This window comes from Triturus cristatus, chromosome 7 (genome assembly GCF_964204655.1).
Source record: "Triturus cristatus chromosome 7, aTriCri1.1, whole genome shotgun sequence".
NCBI classification, from domain to species: Eukaryota; Metazoa; Chordata; class Amphibia; order Caudata; family Salamandridae; genus Triturus; species Triturus cristatus.
This window is the reverse complement of record NC_140590.1, coordinates 1702724263-1702750318: the sequence shown is the minus strand read 5'-3', so window position 1 is coordinate 1702750318 and position 26056 is coordinate 1702724263. Positions and strand designations below refer to the sequence as shown.

Sequence of the window (26056 nt, the reverse complement as noted above, 5' to 3'; positions counted from 1 at the left end):
AATTGTTTATATTCTCTAAAACTAATAAAGATATTATAACAAAAAAAATACATTCATACCTATACTTGGAACTTGCCTTGCATCCCCTACAGGCGCTCAGCAGCCATCGGGGACACCAGCTGCTTTCCTCCTGCTCCACTGCCCCCGCAGGTTAAAACCACAGAAGCATGAAACATTGGAGAAAGCCAGAGATGTTTTCCTCCTCAGCATCCGCCAAGGTGCTGCGCACCCTCAGAAGACACTAAAAGCTTGCTTCCTTCTCCCGCCAGTAATGCAAGCTGGAACACAGAAGTGCAGGCATGCAAATTCTCCAAAGTCCTGCACTGGGTCAGAGATCCAACTTGCTCCCATGTACTGTACAGAGAGATATTCATTGAATGAGGGGTGTCTATATTGTGCTGCACAGATGATGTCTTGGGTGAGAAGGAATATTTGAAGCATGACACACCAGTAGGGTAGTTCAAGGGCACACTACCCTTCTCAGTACCGCACACAGAAGATGCTCCCCTGCACTTTCCTTTTAATAGACCCAGCATTCCCCGGGAGCTGGGACATCACAAGCCCAACGGTGACACAGACAGGGCCCTTTAACTCACCTCTTTCAAAATACTCTTTCACCCAGCCTCTATAACTTCACTTCCAGGATGTAAGCCCTCTCATTGGGTGATTTCAAAAAGAGACTTAAGATGCGGGACATTTCCTCAGGGTGTGAAACGAGGCTTGGAATGTATGCTTGAGTTACTCTCTCACAATCCGTCCCCGGGGTTGGCGACAGTAAACCCTACCACGCTGTGGAGGGCGGAGTTTTTGCTGCACTCCAAACAGAGCGCAGAGTAGCAAAACTCTGCAAACTCCGCTGGTGGAGCAGAGTTCACAGTCCATCCCTAGTCACCTTATAGAGTTTTTTGCCAAATATTCTCCATATCTTCTCAAAATCTGGATCTTTTTCCAGAAGGTCCTTTTGGGGTTTCAAAGTGTCCTTGGGATTCGGAGACAACGTCATTCACAATGCATATGACCAAATCCTTTCAAGTCCAATTGAACATGGTTATTTGGTTTCTTTTTGCTGGAGATAATGCAGGTGGAGTTCTTTTAATCTGTTGCTTTTAGGGAGTCCACTCCTTCACTTTTCAAAGCCAGGCAAAGTCCTTAGGGCTGTAGTTCCAATGTGTGCAGCAGGTGCAGTCATTCAGAGTGCAATCCTCTTGGTGCAGGTGAATGTTACAGCAGGACAGTCCTTCTTCTTCTTGTAGTTTCAGGCAATGATCTGAGTTGCTGGACAGCTCTCCCATATGTTTCCAGTGTTCTTGGGTGGTAAGCAGGGGGCAACCCTGACAAATGGGGCACGGGGTGCCACCTTGAAGTATGCCATCTTCCTCCAAAGTGTGGCATATTCTTGTCCCAGAAAATACTGTTCTTTTAAATGCCAACATGGAGAAACTCTCTCCTGGAGGTTCAGATCTGGCAAAGCCAACCCACTGGTATGGCTAAGTTACCCTGACATTCTCCTTTCAGCCCCTCTGTCATTTATTGGGGCTCCTGCCTGGCTGGGGGTGCAGGATGTAGGGGTGAGCCTATATCCTGCCCTAACTGTTATTCCCTCTTGGAAGACCAGTGTGGCTACCACACCCCCATCATGGCTTTGGCTCTGCAGCTGCAGATCTCCTCTCACCAGATGTCCTTTGTCTCTATGCAGGTCACTTCACACCTCATCAAAGCAGTTTGGCTCAGCCGGTCAAAGGCTGGCCAATCAGGAGAGGAAGCTGGAAGGCTGGGTTTGGGTTCATCGGGAAAGAACGTTCTATTTCTTCTTTTCTGTGATAGTTATAATAAATCTAACCTTGGTAAGTTGGTGGATTTAATCTATCTTTTTAATATTTAGAAGTATACTTTTAGCTCACTCCTATCAACAGTTATACTTTATTAAAGTATTCCCATGTTAGCCTATCGAGCCAATGTGCTACAATGGGAAAAAGCGAAATAGGCAGTTTTTCTCTCCCTACAGCATATAAATGGCTTTTATAATGTCCCTGCATATAGTTACAAGGCACCCTATCCCTGGGGCACCTAGGGGAGTACTTAGGGGTGACATATATGTACAAGTAACGTAGTTTAAGACTTTGGAAGTCCCTTTAATTCCAAAGTCAAATTTGCATATAATGTAATTTTAAAAGCTACTCTGCAAAGCAGGACAGCCTTTAAAATGACAGCAGGTAGCACAGCAGTGCATACTTCAGTGCATTAAGTCTGCCGGGTCTCTAAACCTACATGCCCTACCATATACTAGGGGCTTACGGCTAGGTTGCCATACCAATTGTAATTACAACTAATTACCATATTCCTTTTACACAGGGCACTGGCTCTGGGTCTGGTTAACTTAGCGCAGCGTACAATCAGACTCAGAAAAACTGCTTTTAGTAGTCAAAATGGGGGCAAAAAGTGGGGAGACACTGCAAAAAGCCCTGGTTTCTCACATCTTAGTAGATGTGTCAGTGGAGTCATTGGAGCACAGGTCCATTAGGCATGGCTGGAGGAGTTTTCACAGGAATTACCAGTGGAGGCAGAGAAGGAAACTGTGCAGGTGGCTGACGAGGTGGAGTAGTTAGTTATAGTTAATTACGCCTGGAATACTCTGAGTCAGATTCAGATGGAACCTGTGCACTTTATCCTCGAAAGCCACTCTGCTGTCTCTTTTCTGCAGCGTTGGAATGTCTTGACAACTTTGATCACAGCCGGTAGCGGCAAACTGCTACATCTGTTCGATGTGTCAAAGTTGTCTTTAGATCTTCTTCATGTGCTCCTGTCATATAATGCATACTGAAACAGGAAAATGTTAATAAAGAGCAGTAAAAAAAAGAACATCTCCACATCAAACCATGTCTCGAAGTTGACAAACCCTTTGACTTTGATGGTCTCTTTCTCCAGGATGCCCTATGAGTCCACGACGTCAACTCTGCTCTCAATGGCAAATGTTGAACTGGGATGCCATTTCTCATTTTGCCTTGTCGTTTTAGATCTCCAAGTACGGGAGTTCCCAGAGGTAAGGTGGGGGCACTGAGAGAGGGACTAGACTCTCCTTGCCCTTTGGATGTCTTTCCAGCCAGGGATTTATGACTTTTTCTAATTTCTTATTGGCCGTGTCAGCTAATCTTCTCACGCTCTCTCAGGGTGTACCTGAAGGAGTAGCAGTGACTACATCTTCTGGGGGTCATAAGAATCTGGTAACATAGGCTGCAGATCAGGTGAGGATGTGTTTTGGCCATATTCTGAATTGAGAAAAGAAGGGTGCCCCTGCAACAAAATGACTTGCTTAGAGCATGGATAATAACAATGAGTTTCAAGGGGTAACTTAAGCAAGTAAATTTAAAAATACTAATTGAGGGCACAAAAAATGACACAGCAAAAATATCTATTGATAGCAGAAATTGAGAAATCTATTTAATCAATGAAAAACAGTATCACTGTGTTTATAAGCTCAATAATTTACAATACAAATATAAAAATAATATAAATGACCTACATTGCAATCAACAGACATACTCATGCTCATACATACATGCATCCATTCCTCACCCTGCTAATTAATAATATATAGTGAAAATGCACAATATTTAATTGACCTTAGTACACAATGGAACAGAAAGTATACAATATATTGATAATTACAAATAGTGTACATTATTGTGGCCAAGAGACAGAAATAGAAAATGTTATGATGTTCTATGCGCGTTTCGGCCTGTGGCCTTCATCAGGAAGCCACAGGATTAATCAAAGTAATGTCAAAGGTTAATGGTATCTCCTATGGACCATTGTAGAATCTGGGGTCAAGGGAATGGTGGGTTGCATTGACTGTCCATCTTGGGGATATATTTAGGGAGTCGAGTTATGGCAAGTCCATAGATTTAAGGCATATACGTAATCAAAATACGAGGTCTGTGCCTTGAGGCAAAGATACAACACAAATTGTGACTTTGCAAAAAGTGCTCTGGGATTCCCGCACGTGAGTGGGACTATTCGCGTATGGTTATCGATGAGGATTCCCTGAAGCAGAACTAGTATTTCAATTTTGTTGAAAACCCCACTTTGAGCCCAGTTAGGATTAAAACAGGATTTAGAATGAGGTCCTCTGTAGGGAAAGCCACACCGGAGTGACGCAAGTCTCAAGATGGCAATGTGTGCTTTTCAAATATGGTCGGTAGTCATATCATACACATGCCAAGGACTCAATAGACATATAGGAACACTACACTTTCTGCCCTACAACTGAACCCTCCAGGAAGAATGCTATTGGGACAATTTGTATTCAGCAGTGAAAATAAACATGGAAGATATATAAATAAATGACATTCTAAAACTGAAGCTGCCACTGCCTCTAAACGGCAAATTGTTGGTGTGTCATTTCTAAAATTATCATAGAAGTGCTTACCCAGTACTGCCACCTCAGCTCGGGCAGAACCCGCGATCACGTTTAGAGGGGGCGAGAGAGGAAAAACAGAAGAAACAGAAGAACCTGAAAAACAGAAGAAAGATAAAAGAAGAAATCATCGGACTTAATCACATTATAATGGCAAAAAATTAAGCATTTGTGGATATATGTGGGTGCAATTGAGGTTTAACCAACACCAAGAAGGGAGAAAATTCATTCAGTTCCTGAGTGCATGTGTTGTCTATTCAAAACCTACAGAGGATCTATAAGAAATTAGAGGATATGGGGCGGGTGTGAGAGCCCACCTCAATTGATAATCACAATCTTTGTCAGGGTGAATCACAACAGTCACTAAATAAACCCATGCTAGACCCCCTGGTAACGATGGTACAGAAAAGCCAGGCTTAAGTTAGAGGCAATAAGTAAAGTATTTATACAGTGCTCAAATAGTAATGAAGTAAAACAAACCAATTTAGATAAACATTGAATATTTTAATAAATAAAATGACAGCAAAACAACAAAAATCCTAAGGGTAAAATCACAGGTATGAATTTTTAAAGTGTGTATTTAAAAGTAGCTCTTAAAAGCACAAAGCGCCAACCACAGGCAACCGGTCTTACAGGTTGGGGACAAGGGTAAGGTTTAAGGCAGACTGAGAGGGAGCTTGGGACAGATAGAAGGACAAGATTCATCCTAGTCACAAAGTTACCTTTAATCCTAGAAACTTTTATGGCATTAGAAAGTCTTCAGTGGGGCCATGAAGCCGACTGGATCTGAGGAAGGGCACAACGATGACGGGAAGCTGCTCCAGTCTTGTATATATCAGTTAGACCCATGAAGGAACGCTGCCATTTTCCACCATGTGCACATTTCTTACATTGCCTTTTCATTTCACACAATAACCTTTTACACACATTTGCATTTGTGACAACACTGGATTAGTTTCTCTGAAACTGCATCACTTACAGATTCCACTTCGAGAGGCCTTTATGCGACTCCTTGGACACTATGTTCAAGACCTCAAAACGCGTTGTGCAAATGTCGTTCTATTTTTTATCAACGAGGCAACATGGCTATCTATAGATCATAACAATGCTGACTTGACCAGGATTCGCAAGGATGCTATTCCTTCTAAATAAACAAGTATTTCCGGGGTTAGTCAGAGGACTGCTCTTCTGACATTGGCGAGGTCTCTACACCCAGTAGCTTGCTGATATCTCTGTGAAGGGTGTCCAGCTTGTGACCACGACGAGGACTTACATTCTTTCTTTCAGGTAACCAGGGTTGGATCATCTAGAACCGCGATTCTTGGCAGAACACATATACATGCCCTAGACACCTAGGTTAGAGACTACATAGTAGAAGAATGCCAGATTTCTATATTGTGTTATAATGCCTGCATATATACATTTACTTAGCACGATGGCGGAACTTTTTATTCTGTTCACTGTCCTGGTACTTCTAATCACTTTCATTTGCTTCTGTCTATTGATCATTGCAGAACATATATTTTATGCAAGAATCACTTTGGTTCAATAAACATTGAAAATGGCCCACTGTGTATTCCTTGTATATTTTTCTGAGAAGAAGAAGAGGGCACAAGTGACTGGGCAAAGGTGTTCTAAATCTGTTACCACGATCTCTGGGGGATCGGACTTGTCATATTCAGTGGTTGTCCAATTTAGTGGTCGGCAGAACAATTTGCTACCCGCCTAGGTTTAGGGGTACTTGTGGCGCTGTGATCTAGCTCGGCTACCGGACAACATATCCTGAGGGGTGCATAGAATCTGTATGGTACCATCACAACGGTTATGCCGTCCACAAACGCACCATTCCAACCATAGGGTGGAAATTACATGACACTAAGCAAAGTCTCAAGATGTTTGGAGGCTGCTTGGCACTGAGCCCATTGAAGCTGTCTATCAGGTGGTGCCCAGTGTGGTCCACCACCGAACTCCAAGAAGCGAAGCGCTCCTGCAGACGCCTCAAGAGAACCTGGCGAAACCAGAAAACCACGGAAGATCTGAAGAGCTACAGGAACGCCCTTAATGAATACCACCAGCTCATAAGAGACACCAATCGGACTTTCATCAGGAACAAAATCCACACCAATGCAACCAACGCCTCTTCAACGTCATACAGCAATTCAACAAACCCCCCAGTGAGGCCACGAACATCACACCATCCCAGGAACTCTGCAACAAGCTCAGCTCCTACTTCCATCTGAAAATCAAGGCCCTCTACGACAACTTCTGCGAACAAACTCCAGACACAACCCCCCCCCACCGACAAAGAGTCGACCATCACAACCTGAAACCTTGCCACTGTCAAACACACCACTGTGACCATGATGAACACCCACTCAGGAGCCCCCACGGATCCCTGCCCGCCGCACATCTACAACAAGGCTGCCGCCGCCATCGCATCTGAACTAGGACGGACAATCAACACCTTCTTCGAATCCGGCATCTTATAAGATGAGTGGAAGCAGGCCGAAGTCAAGCCGCTCCTCAAGAAGCCCATAGCCGACCCAGCGGACCTGAAAAACTACCGCTCAAACTCTCTCCTCCCGTTCGCTGCCAAAGTCAACGAAAGACTCGTAAATGCTCAGCTGACCGCCTTCATCGGAGAGAACTCCATCCTAGACGCCTCTCAGTTTGAATTCCGCAGCAACCAAGCACTGAGACCGCACTCCTCTCCGCGACCGATGACATCCGCATGCTACTCGACCAGGGCCACACTGAGGCCCTCTTCCTACTAGACCTCTCCGCAGCTTTTGACACTTCTCACATCGCACCCTCACAGCCAGACTTCACGATGCTGGGATACAAGAATCCGCCCTCAACTTGATCCGATCTGGCATACGACTGCCGGCAGCAGATCATTCTCCCACCTCACCGCCAAGACTTGGAACACCCTCCCTACCCGCCTGTGACAGAATCAGGACCTGCTGACCTTCAGGAGACTTCTCAAGACCTGACTATTCGAGCAGTAGCAGCACCCCCCCCAGCGCCTTGAGACCCTCACGGGTGAGCAGCGCGCTCTACAAATGATTCATTGATTGATCCTTTCTTGCCGGAAGAACCCAGAGGATCAGACTCCCTCCCTTCCTCTCCAAACCTACAGAGATCAACTGCGGAGTACCCCAGGGATCGTCTCTCAGCCCCACTCTCTTCAACATCTACATGGCCCCACTCGCTGCTATCGTCAGACTGCATGGGCTCAGCATAGTATCTTATGCCGACGACACCCAGCTCATCCTCTCCCTCACCAAGAACCCCGAAGACACCAGACTCTGTTTCCAATGAAGGACGTCGCAACCTGGATGAAAAGCAGCTGCCTGAATCTCAACTTGGAGAAGACTGAGGTCCTCATCCTCGGACCACCCACCTCCTCTTGGGACAACACCTGGTGGCCCTCTGCCCTCGGGAGTCCACCCACCCCTACAAACCACGCACAGAACCTCGGCATCATCCTTGACTCCTGCCTCAGCATGACCCACGAGATCAACTTCATCACCTCCACCAGTTTCAACTGCCTTCGCATCCTCCGTAAGACCTTGAAATGGATACCCCTGAATGCAGAAAAATCGTCACCCACGCACTCATAACCAGCAGAATGGACTACGGCAACGCCGTCTATGCCGGAATCAACGGAATTCTCCTACACCAGCTCTAGACCATCCAGAACACCGCAGCCAGGCTCATCCTCGGGCAGCACACGGCACTAACACATGAACCAACACCTACGCAGCCTCCACTGGCTCCCCGTTGAGAAGAGAGTAACCTTCAAACTGCTCACCCACGCCTACAAAACCATCCAACATCGGACCCAAATACCTCAACGACAAAGTCTCCTTCCACGTACCCACAAGGAACCTCCACTCTGCCGACCTCGCCTTGGCAGAGACCCCCGCATTCGTAGAACCAGAGCAGGTTTAAGAGCCTTCTCCTACGTCGAAGCCAAAGCCGGACTGAGCTCCCAATCAGCATCTGACACGCCCCCACCCTGCACACCTTCAGGAAGAATCTCAAGACCTGGCTCGTTGACTGAACCGGAGCTGCACCCCCCCTCTTCCCCAGCGCCTAGAGACCCTCATGGGTGAGTAGCGTGCTTTATAAATTCCTGATTGATTGATTGATCAGTTGCTATTGCTTCCAGAAACTCCTGGAGATTCCGGTACACTATAGTGACCTCTGCCGTGCTGTCGAGGAGAGTCACCGCCCACCTCCTGTTCAGCAGGAGAGTTCTCAGTGTTTGTGGTATAGTGTGTGTGGTTATAGCCCCAACCTTCTTTTTCTGAAATTGGGGCTTAAATTGAGGAGGTTTTTCCCCCTTTTTTTTCCTCATGTCAGATGAGTATTGTGAGTGCCTTGTGTTTTTTTTTTACTTATGTTTATTGAAGATATCGGTCAGTACAATCAGGAAAATACAGCAAAGCATCATCATCTTAGTATTATGAGAAGAGTCTGAGCTCCATACAGCCTTTTAACAGCATCCTCTAGTATAAAAGCACAATATCCCCATGTCACTCGTGTATAAGTCAAACTTAGGGTTCATAACAAAGAAAACAGCCAAAAAGGGCAAGAGGGGGGGAGTAGACTGAGCTCCTCACTTTACGCTGTGCAAGCAATGCATTGCCAACTTCCATCAGTCTGCTCCATTGTCATCAGGTCTGCTTACCAGCGGGGGAACTGGGGGGGGAGACCAGCTCTCATCCTGCGTTCGCAGCCGCAGGTAGGTCTGCAAAGGGCATCAAATATCTCAGGGTCATGCCTGGGCAGGCATAATGTCCCAGTAAGCTATCAGTTGGCCCTGGCAGAACACTGCATCCCAAAGCCAAGCCTCTAACCGAGGAGCTTGAGGCCAACCCTAGCACATCGCTATGCATTGTTTACCAAGCAGCAGGAGCAGTGAAATTAATTTCCTTTTGTCTACAGGGACGCTCCCACTTATGCCAGCAGTGCAGTCAAAGGGGAGTGCTACAAATGCAAATCTACCATTTCTTCTATTGCATCAACGATAGTCCCCCAGTAACAGCTAATGTCGGGGCAGTCCCAAGAAAGTTACAGGAAGTGAAGGACTGGGTTATTCTAAGACCCAGCAGTGCCAGGGAACAACACCTGAAACCTTCGTGGGTTACCTGCTCTGGCGTACGAAACACAGAGACACGGGACACTTCCAGCGACGTCAGAGATCAGCGTTTATTTACTGCAGGGATACAGAGGTCACAAGAAGTACACAACGTGTAGGTTCTCGGAGACTGCTTCGAATTGCAAAAGTGGATCGCTCCTTTTATACACGTTTTTGCCATAGCACAGTATGGCAAACAAAGGTTACAACCCAGTTCCCACAATAAACTTAAAAAGAGTCGTGTTCATGTTTCAGGAGGCCGGAACATAATTACAACAGTATTGCCGGTTCCCAACTGTAAAAACATATCTTCTCTGCAATAAAACACATTCCATCCTGACCGTAAACACATTAGGAGAAGGGACGAAAACAGATGCAAAGAAAAGACAAGGATGCACAACAGGTTAGAAAAGAAGGTTAGGAGTAATAAAGGAAACTTGATAACGGGATCAAAGACCTCGTGTCCAATGTATGCATGACTGAAACAATAGACCGGCACGGCAAAATGAGCCTCGAGCGGGGCCATCTGCCTTCGCCGTGTCATTTCCCTCGTCGTAAAAGTCACACTCAAAGAAACACGTGTCCCTCGTATAAGCTTGGGAGCCCCAGGGTCACGAAGCGGACAAAGTCCGTTCGCTGGCTACTTGAGGGCAAGAAACAAAATGGATGCTGTATCTAAAATGGAACCCGAGGGTTCGGATGAACAAACCCAAAAATAAGACGAACCATACGTGGTTGCATAGCGAAACTGCGTACACCCACTATACTCGTCATTTGCGGTTCGTAGACACCAAACTCATCCATATTCGTCACCACTCAAAAGTGTCGTTCCGTCCCACACGGAACCTCAGACGCTCCTTTTGCCCTCATGTAGGCAAGCACTAGTCAAGATCGGAATCTATTTCAATATTCATCAGATCGTTCAGCTGCTGCTGGAACATCATTCTATTCATCAACGTCTCCTTGGTAACAGATGGCCGTCTTATACACGTTGTAGCACAAAGGCCACATAAGGCAGGACCACACTGTACACAAAGACAACACGTGAACAGAAACGTTACAACAACTCCTACGATCATCAGAATCTTCCAACCCCAAGTTGACATCAGGCCCCAAAACCATCCTAGAAGCGTCCAATTACCTTCGTCCACGTGTATGGACTCGGAAATCTTGTGCAACTTCGAGATAGCTTGGTAGACAGTTGGAGCATTGTCAGGAATGAAAATGCAACAACTCGAATGGATAACTTTACACACACCACCTCTATCTGCAAGAACAACATCTAGAACCATACGGTTCTGTAACGTCATGAGTCTATCCGCCTGAAGTTCAGCTGTTAAATTACCAAGGGCACTTGCAGTAATATTAGCAGTCGACTCAACTACACGGGTCAACTGTCTTAGGTTCCTACTATTAACCATAGGTCCCCAAAACGGCAATAAACCCTTAAAAAAGTCTCCTGCTTCTTGACCGGCAGTATCCTCTTTGCTAACAACGCCTCTCACAACTCTAGTTTTGTGATAGTCTGAGGCAACTGTGAAAGTCGGTGGCAAAAGGTTCGCAATATAACAGGTACCCGAAAAATCACGGGGTAACCATGTATATGCGCGTTCATAACATACAAAATAAATGCCCTTAGCGGTCAGAAAAACAGGGGAAGAGAGCATCGGTAGAACATACGTGTCAGTGCAAGCACTGTTCCCAAGTTGTGCTCTCGGATTTCGACCCAAGCCTTTCAAGCAGAAATTACCGAGGTGTGGTACAATCCATATTGGGGACGAGCTCTTAAGCTGTCTATCACCCACTGACGTACTATACTCAGCCTCGCTCAGATCCTTATAGGCCTGCACTTCTTCATCTGGGATAAGCGATGCATCAAAAACATCTCTATCTAAATCCGCTATCGCTATCGCCAAAGGCTTGTGATACGGCCCAGGACCAAAATTGACAGAACGTGGCTCTCGACTGGGGTAGGAATCTAGTGCACTACGGAACATAGTTTGGAATGCTCGAGCTGAACCCTGGGAGCTGTAAGGAAGGACCAAATATGGAATACCCCTATCCATGGTATGTGGCATTAACCCACACACCCAACAATTGGTAGTATTCATCACCAACTGATGCTGATGTAGCAGTTGCACGAAGGAATTATTCATAAATTCCGCGCGTCTAACCTGTTCATGTTGAGGAAAAGGATGAAAAGAATGTGGGGAAACAGTGGTGAGGGAGCTTAGTTTAGGAGAAAAAGTGGGTGGAACAGAAGGTAATAACAACGGTACCCCAAAATACACTCCACCCACCAATAACATAGATACGGTCAGAAACAGTAGGAACACCTGAAACAAAAAACATTTTGTTCGTACAACCCTCCGTAACTCTAATCTCTGCGCCAACGTCCTTTCTACTTCCAACAGCTTAGAGAATGCCATCCTCTACAAACCGTCCGTGACGTACTTGACACACTTCGTTCTGAGTAGCGATTATCGATCCCCAGGAGTTCCCGGGAATTGACAAAAGTAACTGACCTAGCGTCAGAAACCTGCTAAACAGAAAGGAGTACCCGCACGGCCCTACGGTAACCCGGATGGAAGGGTTTCCTCAAAACGTTCAATTTTATTACAAATCTCTTAGCAGTGGAAAAGCACATAAGAACTCAAAAAGAAAGGATATAATTGTCCATAATGTTCATAACATCAAAAAGCAAATATACTACTAATTTTTATTAGTCCTTGAACGAAGAAAGTATCGACTTCTTCCAGGTCGAGTTTGCTCTACAAACAATTGTTCAGCTGGCGCAACAGTGTTCGATGAAGTGGACAACGAGTCAGACCTTGGGTTCTCTGCTACCAATGACTCCACAGGTGGGTTTGGCAGTGACAAACCATCCCACACAGGTTGAGCGTCACTAAACGGCACAAAGTGCAAAGGAGTCTCAGTTTCTGTTGCCGAAATCCCAGTTCTCACCCAACCGTCTGTTGGTAAGGGGATCGGTACCTTCTTCGTGTGGCTGGCGTGGACCCAGTTTTTCCGGCCCTCCAGTCGAACCGCAGTCCTCGTTGTCAACAAGACTTGAAAGGGTCCTATGAATCTTGGCTCCAAGTTACGTTTTAGACCAAAATTTCGGGTAACGACCCAGTCGCCTGGCCGGAGCTGATGTCCAGGACCCTCTGTCTGCGCCGGTAGAGCTTCAAAGACCTGTTGATGGATTAACCGTAGTTTAGTGGTCAAATCATGAAGGTAATCAATTAGCATTGGATACTCAAGACTATCAAAAGCCCTTGGCCTCGGGACTCCCCAAATATTCGCAGGGCGGCCGAACACAATCTCATATGGGCTAAGCCCTACTCGAGAGTGTACAGTCGCTCTGGTTGATAGGAGAGCCAGAGGCAAGGCATCAGGCCATGATAGACCAGTCGTAGCCTGTATCTTCGTGAGTTTTAGCTTCAGGGTACCATTGTACCCTTCAACCAAACCCGCTGCCTGAGGATGATTAGCACTATGGAATTTTTGACGAATTCCCAGGCCCTTACACACACTCTGCATTACACTTCCCACAAACTCACTTCCATTATCCGACCATACGATCCGTGGCATTCCATACCGAGGAAAGTATTCCTTCAGCAGGATTTTTGCTGTGGACAGGGCAGTATTATCCTTAAGAGGATAGGCCTCAATCCATCTGGAGAACGCACAAACCACAACCAAAACATACTTCAGATTATTGCATCTCTCCATATGGATAAAGTCCAGTTGGATAACCTCAAAGGGACAAACAGGAGGAGCAAAATGACCAGGTGGAGTGGGGGTGCCCTTGCCAGGATTGTGCATCAAACACACCATACAATTCTTAACCACTCTCTCGGCACACTTAGCAATACCCTCATTCTTCCATACAGGGGACAAGAACTTGCATATCCCTTTCGCACTAATATGTGACAACCCATGAGCCATCGTCACAACAGCTAATACGTACGCATCTGGTAACATCCACCTCTGACATTCCGTCAGGTCAACCCAACTTCCATGCATATCCAACTTTCCCGTACTTTCTTTCCACTTGGTCTTTTCAGCTTTAGTAGCTTCATTCTGAATTGCTTTCACACTCTCAACAGTATTTTCACACATACTAGTCTCCGTCGGCCACCTCACTGAACTCGTGACATACATTCGGGTCGCAAAATCCTTAGCCGTTTCCTTAGCAATCTCATCCGCAAACGCATTACCACGACCAACATCATCCGTCACTTTCCGATGTGCACTACATTTAACGATCGCCACTTGTTTAGGCAATGTAAGTGCATCCAAAAGGTCATTCACGAGCTGCCCATGCTGAATCTTCGTACCATGCGATGTCATAAATCCTCTTTCTCTCCACAGTCTTCCAAAGTTGTGCGCAATGCCGAATGCGTACTGGCTGTCGGTAAACACATTCACTCGCTTTCCTTTAGACAAAACACACGCTCTTGTCAATGCAATCAATTCTGCCGCTTGTGCTGAATTCTGATTCTATCTCGCAGTTTCCACAACCGTGCTCAACGTCACTACAGCATACGCAGTCGTCACATCGCCATTCGGCAATTTAAAGCACGAGCCGTCCACATACAAAGTACCATCGGGATCTGTCAAGGGAGTGTTTTTCAGGTCCACACGACCTTTTGTTTCTTCCTCAGTTCGTAAATAACAATCATGTGGCGGCACCTCATCTGATTCCATATTAATCGGCAACAATATCGCCAGATTCAGTACATTACAACGTTTGATCTGTATATGACTTGCCAAAAGGGTCAGCTCGTACCCAGACAACCTTGCACTAGTCTGATGTTGAGTTTTTGTCCGATTCAAGAGAGTATCGACTGCATGCGGAACCATCACCATGAGCATATTATCCATAACCAGACCTGCGGACTGCCGAATAGACGCCGCTGCTGCCGCTGTCGCCCTCAAGCAACTTGGCAACGCTCTAGCTACTGGGTCTAAGGTCGAGGAAAAATATGCACACAGGCGCTGCTTGCCACCAAATTGTTGCGTTAAAACACTCAACGCACAACCTTCCTTCTCGTGGACGTATAATGTGAATGGCTTGCTGTAATCAGGAGTACCTAACACAGGAGCCGAACACAACGCATCACGTAGTTCAGAAAAACTGTTCTGACATTCCTCCGTCCATGGCAAAGGAGTCGAAACATCCTTGCACGTGAGAGCTATCAATGGCTTCGCCAACAGTGAAAAATTTGGGATCCACTGTCTACAGTATGACGTAATACCTAAAAAGGCACGCACATCTCTCTGAGTCGTCGGCACAGTCATGCGAGCAATTGCTGCGATTCTTTCAGGGGTCAACCTTCTTCCTGCCTTTGACAATAAGTGACCTAAGTAGGTAACTTCTTGACAACAATATTGTAGTTTAGAAGGTGACACCTTGTGGTGTAAGTCACAGAGATGCTGTAACAGTGACACAGTAGCGGTCCTGCAAACTTGTTCAGTGTCTGCAGCCACCAACAGATCGTCGACATACTGAATTAAAGCCGCACCAGTCGGCAGTACAAACGCATCCAGTTGACTCTTAAGAGCTTGGCTGTAAATCGATGGGCTCTCACAGTAGCCTTGAGGTGCGCGTTTGAACCGGAAACTGCGACCGCCTAATGAAAACCCAAACAAATCACGACTTTCCTCAGCAATTGGAATGCTAAAGAACGCATTCTTCAGATCGATTACCGAGAACCATGATGCAGAGGCTGGAATCAGAGTCAATAAAGCTGTAATGTCGGGCACCACAGGAAACTGCGGGACAACAATTTTATTTACTTCCCGTAAGTCAATAACTAGACGGTACACGGGAGGCTTGGAGGGATCAGTTCGCTTCAGGATAGGCAACACGGGACTATTACACACGTTACCTCGCGTCTCCTCGATAACATCTTTATCGATCAGATCATAAATGATCGCTAACAAGGCCCGTTCACCATCAAGGGAGATACGATACTGGGGTATGCGTGGTAAGCGCGCATCAACTTTCAATTGAACAACATAAGGTGGTATATCCAGCCGGCCCACATCATTGGGACCCGTCGCCCACAAAGAAGCCGGAAGAGAACTCAATTCCGGTGGGAGCTTATTAATCGATAGATACATAGGGGAAATCACACTCTCACCCAATGTAAGCTCCACACCCGTAGGAGAGCAGTACAAAGTCGCGTGTAACCTCTTTAACAAATCCAAGCCCAAAAGATTCTCACCACAACCAGTAGTCAGAATCAAAGGAGCTTCTAACTCATGAGACCCAATCTTAAGGGGCAAGGGGCTAGAAACTGGATTGCTAACGGGGGCGCCAGAGAATCCAACGGAAACATTAGTTAAGCCAGACAAAGGCGCGCCAGGGAGTTTCGAATGCATGATGGAACTTTTTGCTGCACCAGTGTCCAACAGAAAAGGCTCAACGACGCCCAATGTGGCTACTGCAACATAAGGCCCTCTCTGATCAACCGGAACTGATACTTCTCCCTTCCTTTGTCTATGGCTGTCCTAGTAGATACCGTCCGTATCAACATCACGCTCGACGTAATAGTCATCCACATGATATTGTGCAGATCTACCGGACGATGGTTCGCGTCGATCGAAACAATTCTGCGAGTCTGAGGAAGTGGCAAAACGCTCGGCCTGATTCTGAGTAACTCCACGACCTCTACCACGTGAAGCTTGTTGAGGACCACTACGTCCTCCTCGAGCTGACACGCCATTGTTCCTATCACGGAGAACCGGACAATTAAACTTCAAATGGCCCTCCCCTCGACAATACGCACATTGATTATATCCCAACACAAAACGAGGTGCGGGAGAGTCATTTCGCGTCTGCGATCTGGAAAACTGTGATTGCGATCGATTTGGCTGTTGCGAGTCACTGAAATTCGGGCGCGGAGGGTATGCTTGCTGCAATAAGACCTTAGTTTTAAGATCCTTCGTTTTCTTATCTGCACGCTCACTTTCTTCCTTTTCTCTATTTTCGTAATATTGGGCCGTAGCCAATATTTGAGCAGTGATAGAAACAGCCCACGAACTCTCCGAATTTTTCAACTTGTTGCTAAGTTCGGGCAACAAGTTCGATACAAACTTATCAACAAACAGCCGCTGACCACCCTCCGAACTCATGTCCTGGCCACTATGATCAACAAATGCTTCCTCGAATCTCGTAAAGAAATCGGAAACGCTTTCATCCCTCTTTTGCTTGCACGCGGACAACTTGTCCCAATTGACGCGCATCGCTGGCATAAGCGTTTTCATAAGGGTAATTATCCTCTGGGGCAGCTCCACAATGAGCTGTTCAGGCTTAGCCCCACCAACTTGCTGAGTGTCTGCCGCCGTAAGGGCAGCCCAGTCACCGCCTAACTCGGCCACGTGATTCTCGTGACGGATTTTCGCCCAAATCGGCTGAGGCACTACATTGCCAAACAACATGTCAATATCAGCAAGGTTCATAACAGTAGCATCCACCAATTGGGACAGCTCTTTGTAATAACCTGCAGGATTTTTACGGGGGTCAGGCAAAGTTTGCTTCACCTGTAAAACTTCCGATCGTTTCCAAGGGAGGTGTATCCACACTCGCTGAAAACGGCCCGGGACAGCAGGGTTAGCGTTAGGATTACCTGGCATCCACACTGGGGGAACTTCCCGCATAGGATATTGACCAGGTTTTGCCATCCACTCTGCAGTCTCTTCTTTAAACAATACTCGAGGTTGCACTGTACATCGAAAGGATAACAAGCGTTCGAGAGCATCTCGAACCTTGTCACCTACAATCATACCAGTTGTGAACTGATGCTGGAGCTCAGAAACCTCGGACGGTACATTATCGACCACATCATGATCCCACTCCTCCTTCAACGATTTACACAGTTCTTCAAACACGAATCGTTGAGTGGGCGCATTAAACTGAGAAAACGTTTCGAACACTACACGCGAAGTGTATCTAACAGGATTACGAATCCATCTACGTGCCATTTTTACCAGCGATTCACGTTCCCTACCATCAGGAAGCTGGCTGCGCCTCTGAGCAACATCTGAAAGAGCCGAGCCGAGTATTGGCCCAAAAAGCGGAGAATAAAGAGTAGCAACAGCAGTCAGAAGACGGCTACGAACAGAAGGAGAAGAGGAAGAAGATGCAGGCGCAGCAACAGTAGGAGTGGAGGCAGTGGAAGTAGACGCGGTACCAGGAGTAGCGGGAACGGCAGACTGAGGAGGGACTTGGAAAGGCGCAGTAGGAGGAGAAACCGGTAAAAGAGGATGAACGATCTGCGGCACAAGGGGATTCGGGAGAGCGGGAGGAACGGCGGGCTGACCAGCAGCCGCCAAAACAGCAGGTTGAGGAAGAGGTAGAAGCACAGGACCCACAGCATCGGGAGCATAGGGAGGTGGTGATTTCAACAGATAAGATAGTAACGAATCCTCTATCGCCTCGTCTCCCGTCTTCTCGGCATTAGACGGTAACACCGGATAACATTTATCCACCGCCATATGATGAAGTCGAGCACTAACTTCCTGCTCTTTCTCTTCTTTGTCTCGCTGATACTGTTCTGCATTTCGCATCACCGTAAGGACACCTTCTCTTTTATTTTTCTTACTCTGTTTGATTTCTTTCTGCTTGGCCTCTTTCCGCCATAACCGGAAGGAATCAAACATGGCCGGCCTAGCCTTCTTTTTAAACAGTTTAGTTTCCAAATTATCTAAGACAGTAGTTTCGAAACTACCATGTGATGGCCAACTAAGGACGCCATCATTTTTAGTGTAGCGGATCCAATAGTCATTATACACGATAGGACCCACGCCATGGCGACTATAGAGCTCATAAATTGGAGTTCCAACCGGAGGTATCGGACACGAATCCTCCAGCCGGGAATCCATTCTGCAACATTTAAAAAACCCAAACAAAGTACTACGGCCAGGCATCGTGCACACTAACCGAGTTTACAAACTTCAAGGGCTATCGAATTATGATATCCTCGCACAAAAAATGCAAGACCCTCGGTTTTTGGCAATTGCAATCGTCAAATAAAACCCAACAACTAAGAGCCACGAATGCTATGGAACCATGCAAACAACAAAGGAACACTGGGAGCGACCCACAAATACTTAACTGAGAGACCAATGGCGTCACCAGGAAGGCCCGTCTATCGTCTCACCGTACAAAGGACTACGCCAGGCGCCAAAACAGGTCGACAGTCAGGGCATCAGTCCGTCGCAGCCGTCAGGAGGCGGGGATCTTCGCGGGAAAAGACGTCGGGCCACTTATTCCGACAACTGGATCGATGAAGCGGGGTGCACCTTCCCTCGGAGATTTCACACGAAGTTCCTCACGATCGTCGGGCTTTGGACCGGTACCGTTGATGTCGCCCCACGTGGGCGCCAACTGAAGGACTGGGTTATTCTAAGACCCAGCGGTGCCAGGGAACAACACCTGAAACCTTCGTGGGTTACCTGCTCTGGCGTACGAAACACAGAGACACGGGACACTTCCAGCGACGTCAGAGATCAGCGTTTATTTACTGCAGGGATACAGAGGTCACAAGAAGTACACAACGTGTAGGTTCTCGGAGACTGCTTCGAATTGCAAAAGTGGATCGCTCCTTTTATACACGTTTTTGCCATAGCACAGTATGGCAAACAAAGGTTACAACCCAGTTCCCACAATAAACTTAAAAAGAGTCGTGTTCATGTTTCAGGAGGCCGGAACATAATTACAACAGTATTGCCGGTTCCCAACTGTAAAAATATATCTTCTCTGCAATAAAACACATTCCATCCTGACCGTAAACACATTAGGAGAAGGGACGAAAACAGATGCAAAGAAAAGACAAGGATGCACAACAGGTTAGAAAAGAAGGTTAGGAGTAATAAAGGAAACTTGATAACGGGATCAAAGACCTCGTGTCCAATGTATGCATGACTGAAACAATAGACCGGCACGGCAAAATGAGCCTCGAGCGGGGCCATCTGCCTTCGCCGTGTCATTTCCCTCGTCGTAAAAGTCACACTCAAAGAAACACGTGTCCCTCGTATAAGCTTGGGAGCCCCAGGGTCACGAAGCGGACAAAGTCCGTTCGCTGGCTACTTGAGGGCAAGAAACAAAATGGATGCTGTATCTAAAATGGAACCCGAGGGTTCGGATGAACAAACCCAAAAATAAGACGAACCATACGTGGTTGCATAGCGAAACTGCGTACACCCACTATACTCGTCATTTGCGGTTCGTAGACACCAAACTCATCCATATTCGTCACCACTCAAAAGTGTCGTTCCGTCCCACACGGAACCTCAGAAGGTCATGCAGGGAGCCATGTACCTAATGCATCGCGCATCCTCAATCAGACCTACCCTGTGCAGCCATTCTGGCATCCTATATAATCTATGCAAAAATGTTAAATGAATCAAGCGCAGCCTGTAGTTAGGGAACAGTTCTTTAGCCTGAGCAAAACAGAATCACCACTGTTCCTCCGATACAGTTGAACCCAGCTGGATCTCCCATTCCTGTCACGCCCTAGGAACACACACCGGCACTGTACGTTACATTTCAGTATATAGTAGTAGTAATTATCAATTTGCGAGGAGATGAATTCTTCAAGAATCTTCCCAGTACCCGAAGTCTGGGTGGCGCTATTGGATATGAAGCAAAGTCGGCACTCAGGGTAGCCCAGAGCTGATAATGGATAAATCTGCCCAACACACTGAGTTCTGTTCGCTCCAGAGCTTGTTGGGGTGCAATAAATATTCCCTCTGGGAATTCATCTCCCATTGTGGTAAGCTGAAGTCTCCTCAATCTATCACAGGCTCCTGCATCCCGAGAAAAAGAATGTCTAATTAGAGGTACAGAGGGGGCGTATAACACCTCCAACCGTGCTTTACAGCAAAGTTCATACCAGGCGCATACAGTGCAGCCGACCGTGTCCACTCTGGCCCGCCGCCTAGATTGGGCCCTGTAAAGGACCATATGTAAGAGATATGGTGCCGCTTGGTCATGTTCTGGTGCAGTGTGCGCCATGAATTGCGTGGGGTACACTGTGACATTGTATTGTGCCTTTAAGCAGTAAAGAATATCCTTCTAGTATTGTTCCATGTGGAACGTCTGTCTAAGAATGTATATAGAGATTCCATGTGATCGTGTTTTCTTCTTCCATTGAAGACACTACATACACCCGGTGGAATCTAAATTGGGCCTGTGTGCAACTATAATAAATATCCATATCTAGCGCGCCGAGTCCACCCTGCTTGAAGGGAAACGTCAATGTCTCCTGAGAGGCCCTGGGTTGTTTCCCCGCCCATGTCAATGTGATCATGTCCGAGGGTAGTCTATGCCTGAAATTGCTGTTAAGAAGGAGTGGGAGATTAATGAATAGATAAAAACATTTGAGAAGAATAACAATTTTAGCAATTGCCAGACAGCCCACCAAGGACAGTGGTATTCCTGTCCACTGCTTCAGATGACTCTCCAGCCAGTCTATAAGCCAGCCATAGTTGGATTACCATAGTAACTCAACATCTCGGTTTAGCCATATTCCCAGGTATTTCACTGGATCCTCCCCACAGCAAAGGGGGAACTCGGATCGAAACTGCATAGTGGTCTACGTTAACTAGAAAATAACCAACTTTGCCCAGTTAATGAATATGCCTGATAACCCTCTGAATCTAATGAATTCTCTAATCAAAGGATCTAAGGTCTCAGCCGGACGTTTCACATATAGAGTAACATCATCCGCACACAAGGAGACAATTATCATCCGGGGTGTGAAAGCTAGACCTCGGTGTGCATGGTGCTATCTGAGGCGTGCCGGCAAATGTTCCATGGCCATGGTGAAGTGGATTGGGGAGAGCGGACACCCCTGCCTCATCCCCTGAGAGACCCGGAACGGGGGTGTTATCACCCCATTAATCCAAAGCCTTGCGGTGGGTCTTGAATATAGGAGGGCAACCATCTGAATGAATTTAGGACTGATCCCCAGGCAGGCCAAGAGCACAAATAGATACGGCCATTCAAGGGAGTCAACCGCCTTGGTGGCGTCTAAGAAGATAGCGGCCACTTGCAGCATTGGATCAATCTCTTGCTTTGTGGCAAAGATGGTGCGTTAGTTGTTCATTGTAACCCTACCCGGAACAAAGCCCGACATATCTGGCCGCATTATGAGAGGCAGCAAAGGGAGGAGTCACGAGGCAATAAGTTTGGCCAGAATGTTGTTGTCCAGATTGATCATGGACAGCAGTCTGTAGGATTCACAGCTCTGTGGATCCTTATCAGGTTTTAGGACCGTGATGATGAGAACTTCTCTAAATGATGGGGGCAGCTCCCCCCTTACCAGTTACTTCCTTTACATATTTATGAGATGCAGGCATAGTAGTGCCGCAAATTTTTTAAAGAATGCAGCCAAAAGACCATCCAGGTTGGGAGCTTTATCTCCCGGAAGAGGTCTGATTGCCTGGATCACATCCTCCTCCATAAACGGCGCATCTAGAGCACGTCGGTGCATATAGAGCACTATATTGAATCAAAAAAGTATCACGATCAGGAGGGGCCAGCAGTTGTTTGGCCTCATGCAGAGAGGAATGAGATCATTTCGTCGTGTACTGCTTCTTGACCTGCAACCGTCACATTTTCGGATGTGTGAAGTTCCGCAATGTAATAACTCGCCCAGGGTTTCCTGAGAAGGCCGGCCAAAGTCTTGGGCCTGAATCAGCGTTGAGTGGTGTTGAGGTGGTGGTTGTCATTGAGGTGGGGGGTTATGCATTTGTTTGTTATGTTTTCCACAATAGGGTGGCAGGAAAATAGGTCATTGGTTAGCTAATATCTTTGGGTCTGCTTAGGGTTTCTTGAGGAGGGAGTTCTGTGGTGTGTTTCTAGGCATCTGGGTAGGTGGCTGTAATGATTGAATCATTCAAGATTGAGGTGAGGGCTGTGCTGATGATTTCCAGTCCTTTGATGAAGATGTAGTGAGGACAGGGGTCCAAGGGTGCTCCAGAGTGTATGGACTTCATGCTTGTTGCAGTTTCTTGTGATGATGGTGGGACAGGTGGTCAGGGTGGTCCCTGGTTGTTGATTGAGATAAGCAGGATAGCTGCAAGGGTAGAAGGTTCTGGTTGGGCTAGAAGTTGACATAGATTTTGTTGGTCATGTTGCTGAAGAATAGGGACAGCTGGTTGCAGAGGTCCTAGAAGAGGTTACGCTGGTGGAGCTGGCTGCCAGAGAGGTGAAATCTTACACTATGGAGAAGAGTTCCTTGGTGGTTTGTGCTTCTTTCGATGCAGTGCTTTCGATTGGGTCATTGAGCGTAGAGCATTTGGTGCCTCTAATTTGCTGATGGTAGAGTCTGAGAGCAGATTTGTAGGTGTTCTTGTTGGTGTCATTCTGACTTTGTCTCCATCTGCTTTCAAGTACTTGCAGTAAAATTTGGTGAGACCGAGCTCATTTGTGTACCGGATTGCTTGCAGTCTGTTTCTCATTGCTTTATTTGCTTTGAGAGGAGCCAGGGTATCCGTGCAGGCAGTGAACCAGGTGCTGAAGGTGGGATAGATTTGTGGAGGTTGTTGTTTTCTTGATGCTGGTGGTATAGGAGTTGGGAGGACAAGTATGATTCTGATTTCTTGTTCTAGTCCTGTGGTGAAGATTTGTGTATGGTTTTTAAGCAGTGATGTGCAATGGGCATGCTGAAATTGATGGGGATGTGGTCGGACTAGGTGATTGGTGTGGGTATGGTTTACTATAATTTTGCTGAAGCCGTTGAAGATGGGTTTCGGTAGCAGTACTGTGGCTTGCCAGTTTAGTCCGAGGTTGGACAGGTCCTTGAGGAGATTCATCAGGCTGGTCAGTGAGGTCCTCAGATGGTAGTAAAGGTCACTGAGGAGCATAAAGGTGCTGGAGATGAGGATTAGGAGGGGTGACAAAGTCTGAGATGATGAAGCTGAAGTTGGTTCGTGGTCCCGGAAAGTGGAAGACAAAGGTACCGCTAAGGGTGTAGTTGGGGGTGATGATCTTCAAGGTCATGTTTCATGTTGTAGGTGGTGCTTTCCTAGGTGTGGAGCACCAGATGGATCATAGTGATTCCAGTAGCAGGGTCGGTTGGTCCTGTCCTGCTTTGTGATCTTGTATCTGGGACGAGTGGCTGTTGTGATGACTGGGGCCGACGAAGGAGTCGACCAGCTTTCAGTCAGGAAAAGCTGGTCCAGTGAGCGGTCATGTAGCAAATCTCAAATATCAGTGGCATGTTTACTGAGGGAGCTACTGTAGAGAAGTATGCAGGACAGGCAGTGTGGTGGTGTAGTGGTGGTCAGGTGTGTGTTGAGTTGCTTTCTATGCTGATGGATGATGGAAAATCCAGCTATGTCACGTCCTGTGCAGATGGATAATGGCAAGTGAGTTGTCTTGCTTGGCTTCCTCTTTTAAGGACAATTTGGGTTGGAATTCAGTGATGTCACTTCCTGTGCAGATGGTTAATGGGACATCCACTGATGTGCCTTCCTGTGCAGATAAAAGGAAGGAAATCCAATGATGCAATTTCTTGTGTAGATAGATGATAGGAAATGAGTCCTCGATCTTGCATTTTTTTTTAACGTTTTGAGGGAAATAATTATAAATGATTCTGTACCCATTTCAGCACCCATTTGTCTCTGTGCTTTATTACCAGCTTATTGCTGGTGGTGAATCGAGAATTAAAAGTAGGCATATATTATATGTACTCTGCTCACAACAGGTGCAAATCCTAAACTCAAAGAATCACAACAATAGGACATGGAGTATATCTATGATTGCATATTCTGCAGCCCTCATTTCTGAATAAAAACAGCACGGCATGAAGTATTTTACCATTAAGCAAGTTACTTACCTTTGGTAATGCCTTACTGCTTGAGACTCCATCTCGCCACAGATTCCTTACCTTAGAATATTCCCCAGGCACCAGACTGCATCTGGAGATTTTTTAACAATCCTCTTGTGTGCTGATAGCTGGCGTCGTTTAGCTCCTCCTGGACTCATTCGCGTTGTCCATGCCAGAAGTGGCATGAGTGGCATCCAATATAGGTGTCAACTCAGTTCTTAACTGTTTTTCTACACCAGAACCACAGAGCCAAGCTGAGAAAGAATGACTAGTGTGGCAAAGTAGGGTTCGGAATAATCTCTTTCATATGTCAAGACAAGGGGCAGAATGGGGAGAATGGGAGGGTCGGTAAGGAATCTATGGTTAGTTAAAATCTCTACCAAATAAGGCGTTACTGAAGGTGAGTTACTAATTCATCTTCTAGAGACCAAATCGCAAAGCAATCTGTCCCTGGAGGTGGGTCTGTGAACTGTTTTAAACTAAGAAGTTCTAGAGAAACAAACTGGCAAAATGCCCATCTCACTGGATCTGACAATGGAGGCTGTAGGGTTTCATGAATGTGTGCAGTTATGCCGATGTACCATCCTGGCAGATGTCCCAGACTAGGACCCCTCTAGCTAATGCAGTGGTCGCAGCTTCAGCTCAGGTGGAATGACCTCTCACGCCCTCAGGGGGCTGTTTCTTGGCCACTGCATAGCAGATTTGAATGCAGAGGATGATCCATCAAGAGATGATTTTCTTCTGATATGCCTTCCTTTTCTTTGCCCGTGCAAAGCCAAGAAAGAGTTGATTGTCCACCGGTAAATTTTGGTACGATCAATGTAGAACAATAATACTCTTTTTGGATCCAGGCAATGGAGTATCTCCTCTTCTTTATTTAAATTGGTAAGGGGAGAAAGGTAGGCAGGGTGGCGTTCTGCCAGATGTGGAAAGGTGTGTCTATCTTTGGAGAAAAGGATGCTCTGCTCTAGGAATCAACTTGCCTGGAAAGACTGAAGGTGCTTGGTATTTGCTAACACTCCAAACAGATGTTATTGCCACAAGGAGGTAAACACCTGTGGGGCACTGGTAAGGCCAACAGGGAGCACAGTAAACTGCTAATGCTAGTGGCCCACACTGAACCACAGGTAATGCCTGTGGACAGGCAGAATGGGAATGTGAAAATAGATGTCCTGCAAGTCCAACACTACCACCCAGTCTCTAGGCCGAGGGCAGAGAAAACCTGAGCCAGGATGAGCATATTGAATTTTTCTTTTTTTTTTAAGTAATAAAGAAGGGTCAGGTTTAGGATAGAGCGGAGTCCTCAATTCTCATTTGGCACCAAAAGGTAGCAGGAATAGCAACCACAACTTAATGCTGGCAGCCTCTCAATGCTCCTTTGGCAAAAAAAGGCCAATTCTTCCTGCCGCAAGAGCGCAAGGTGATTCTCCATCAGCCAATCGGGAGACGGGGTAGTTGCATTAGGGTCTATTTAAAGGGGAAGGCATAACCATGTTGCACAATCTGGGGCAACCATTTGTCTGTAGTGATCTTCCACCATTGGGGAGATGGTGTCAGACCCTGCCACCAAGTGGATGCCTATGCTGGTCTGGATCAAGGACATACTAAAGAGGCTTTGACTGTGTGGCTGTCGGAGAAGGGGGGGGG

General features: G+C 46.6%; 1 protein-coding gene across 1 annotated transcript in view; it reads right to left on the bottom strand.

Annotated features, from left to right (window-relative positions):
- LOC146812814 (alpha-2-macroglobulin-like protein 1) overlaps positions 1-26056 on the bottom strand; it is an 848867-nt gene that overhangs the window by 316687 nt on the left and 506124 nt on the right. The window contains exon 23 of the mRNA XM_085615205.1: positions 4427-4510. Coding sequence (XP_085471331.1) covers positions 4427-4510 — 84 coding nt within the window. The remainder of the gene's footprint in view (positions 1-4426; positions 4511-26056) is intronic.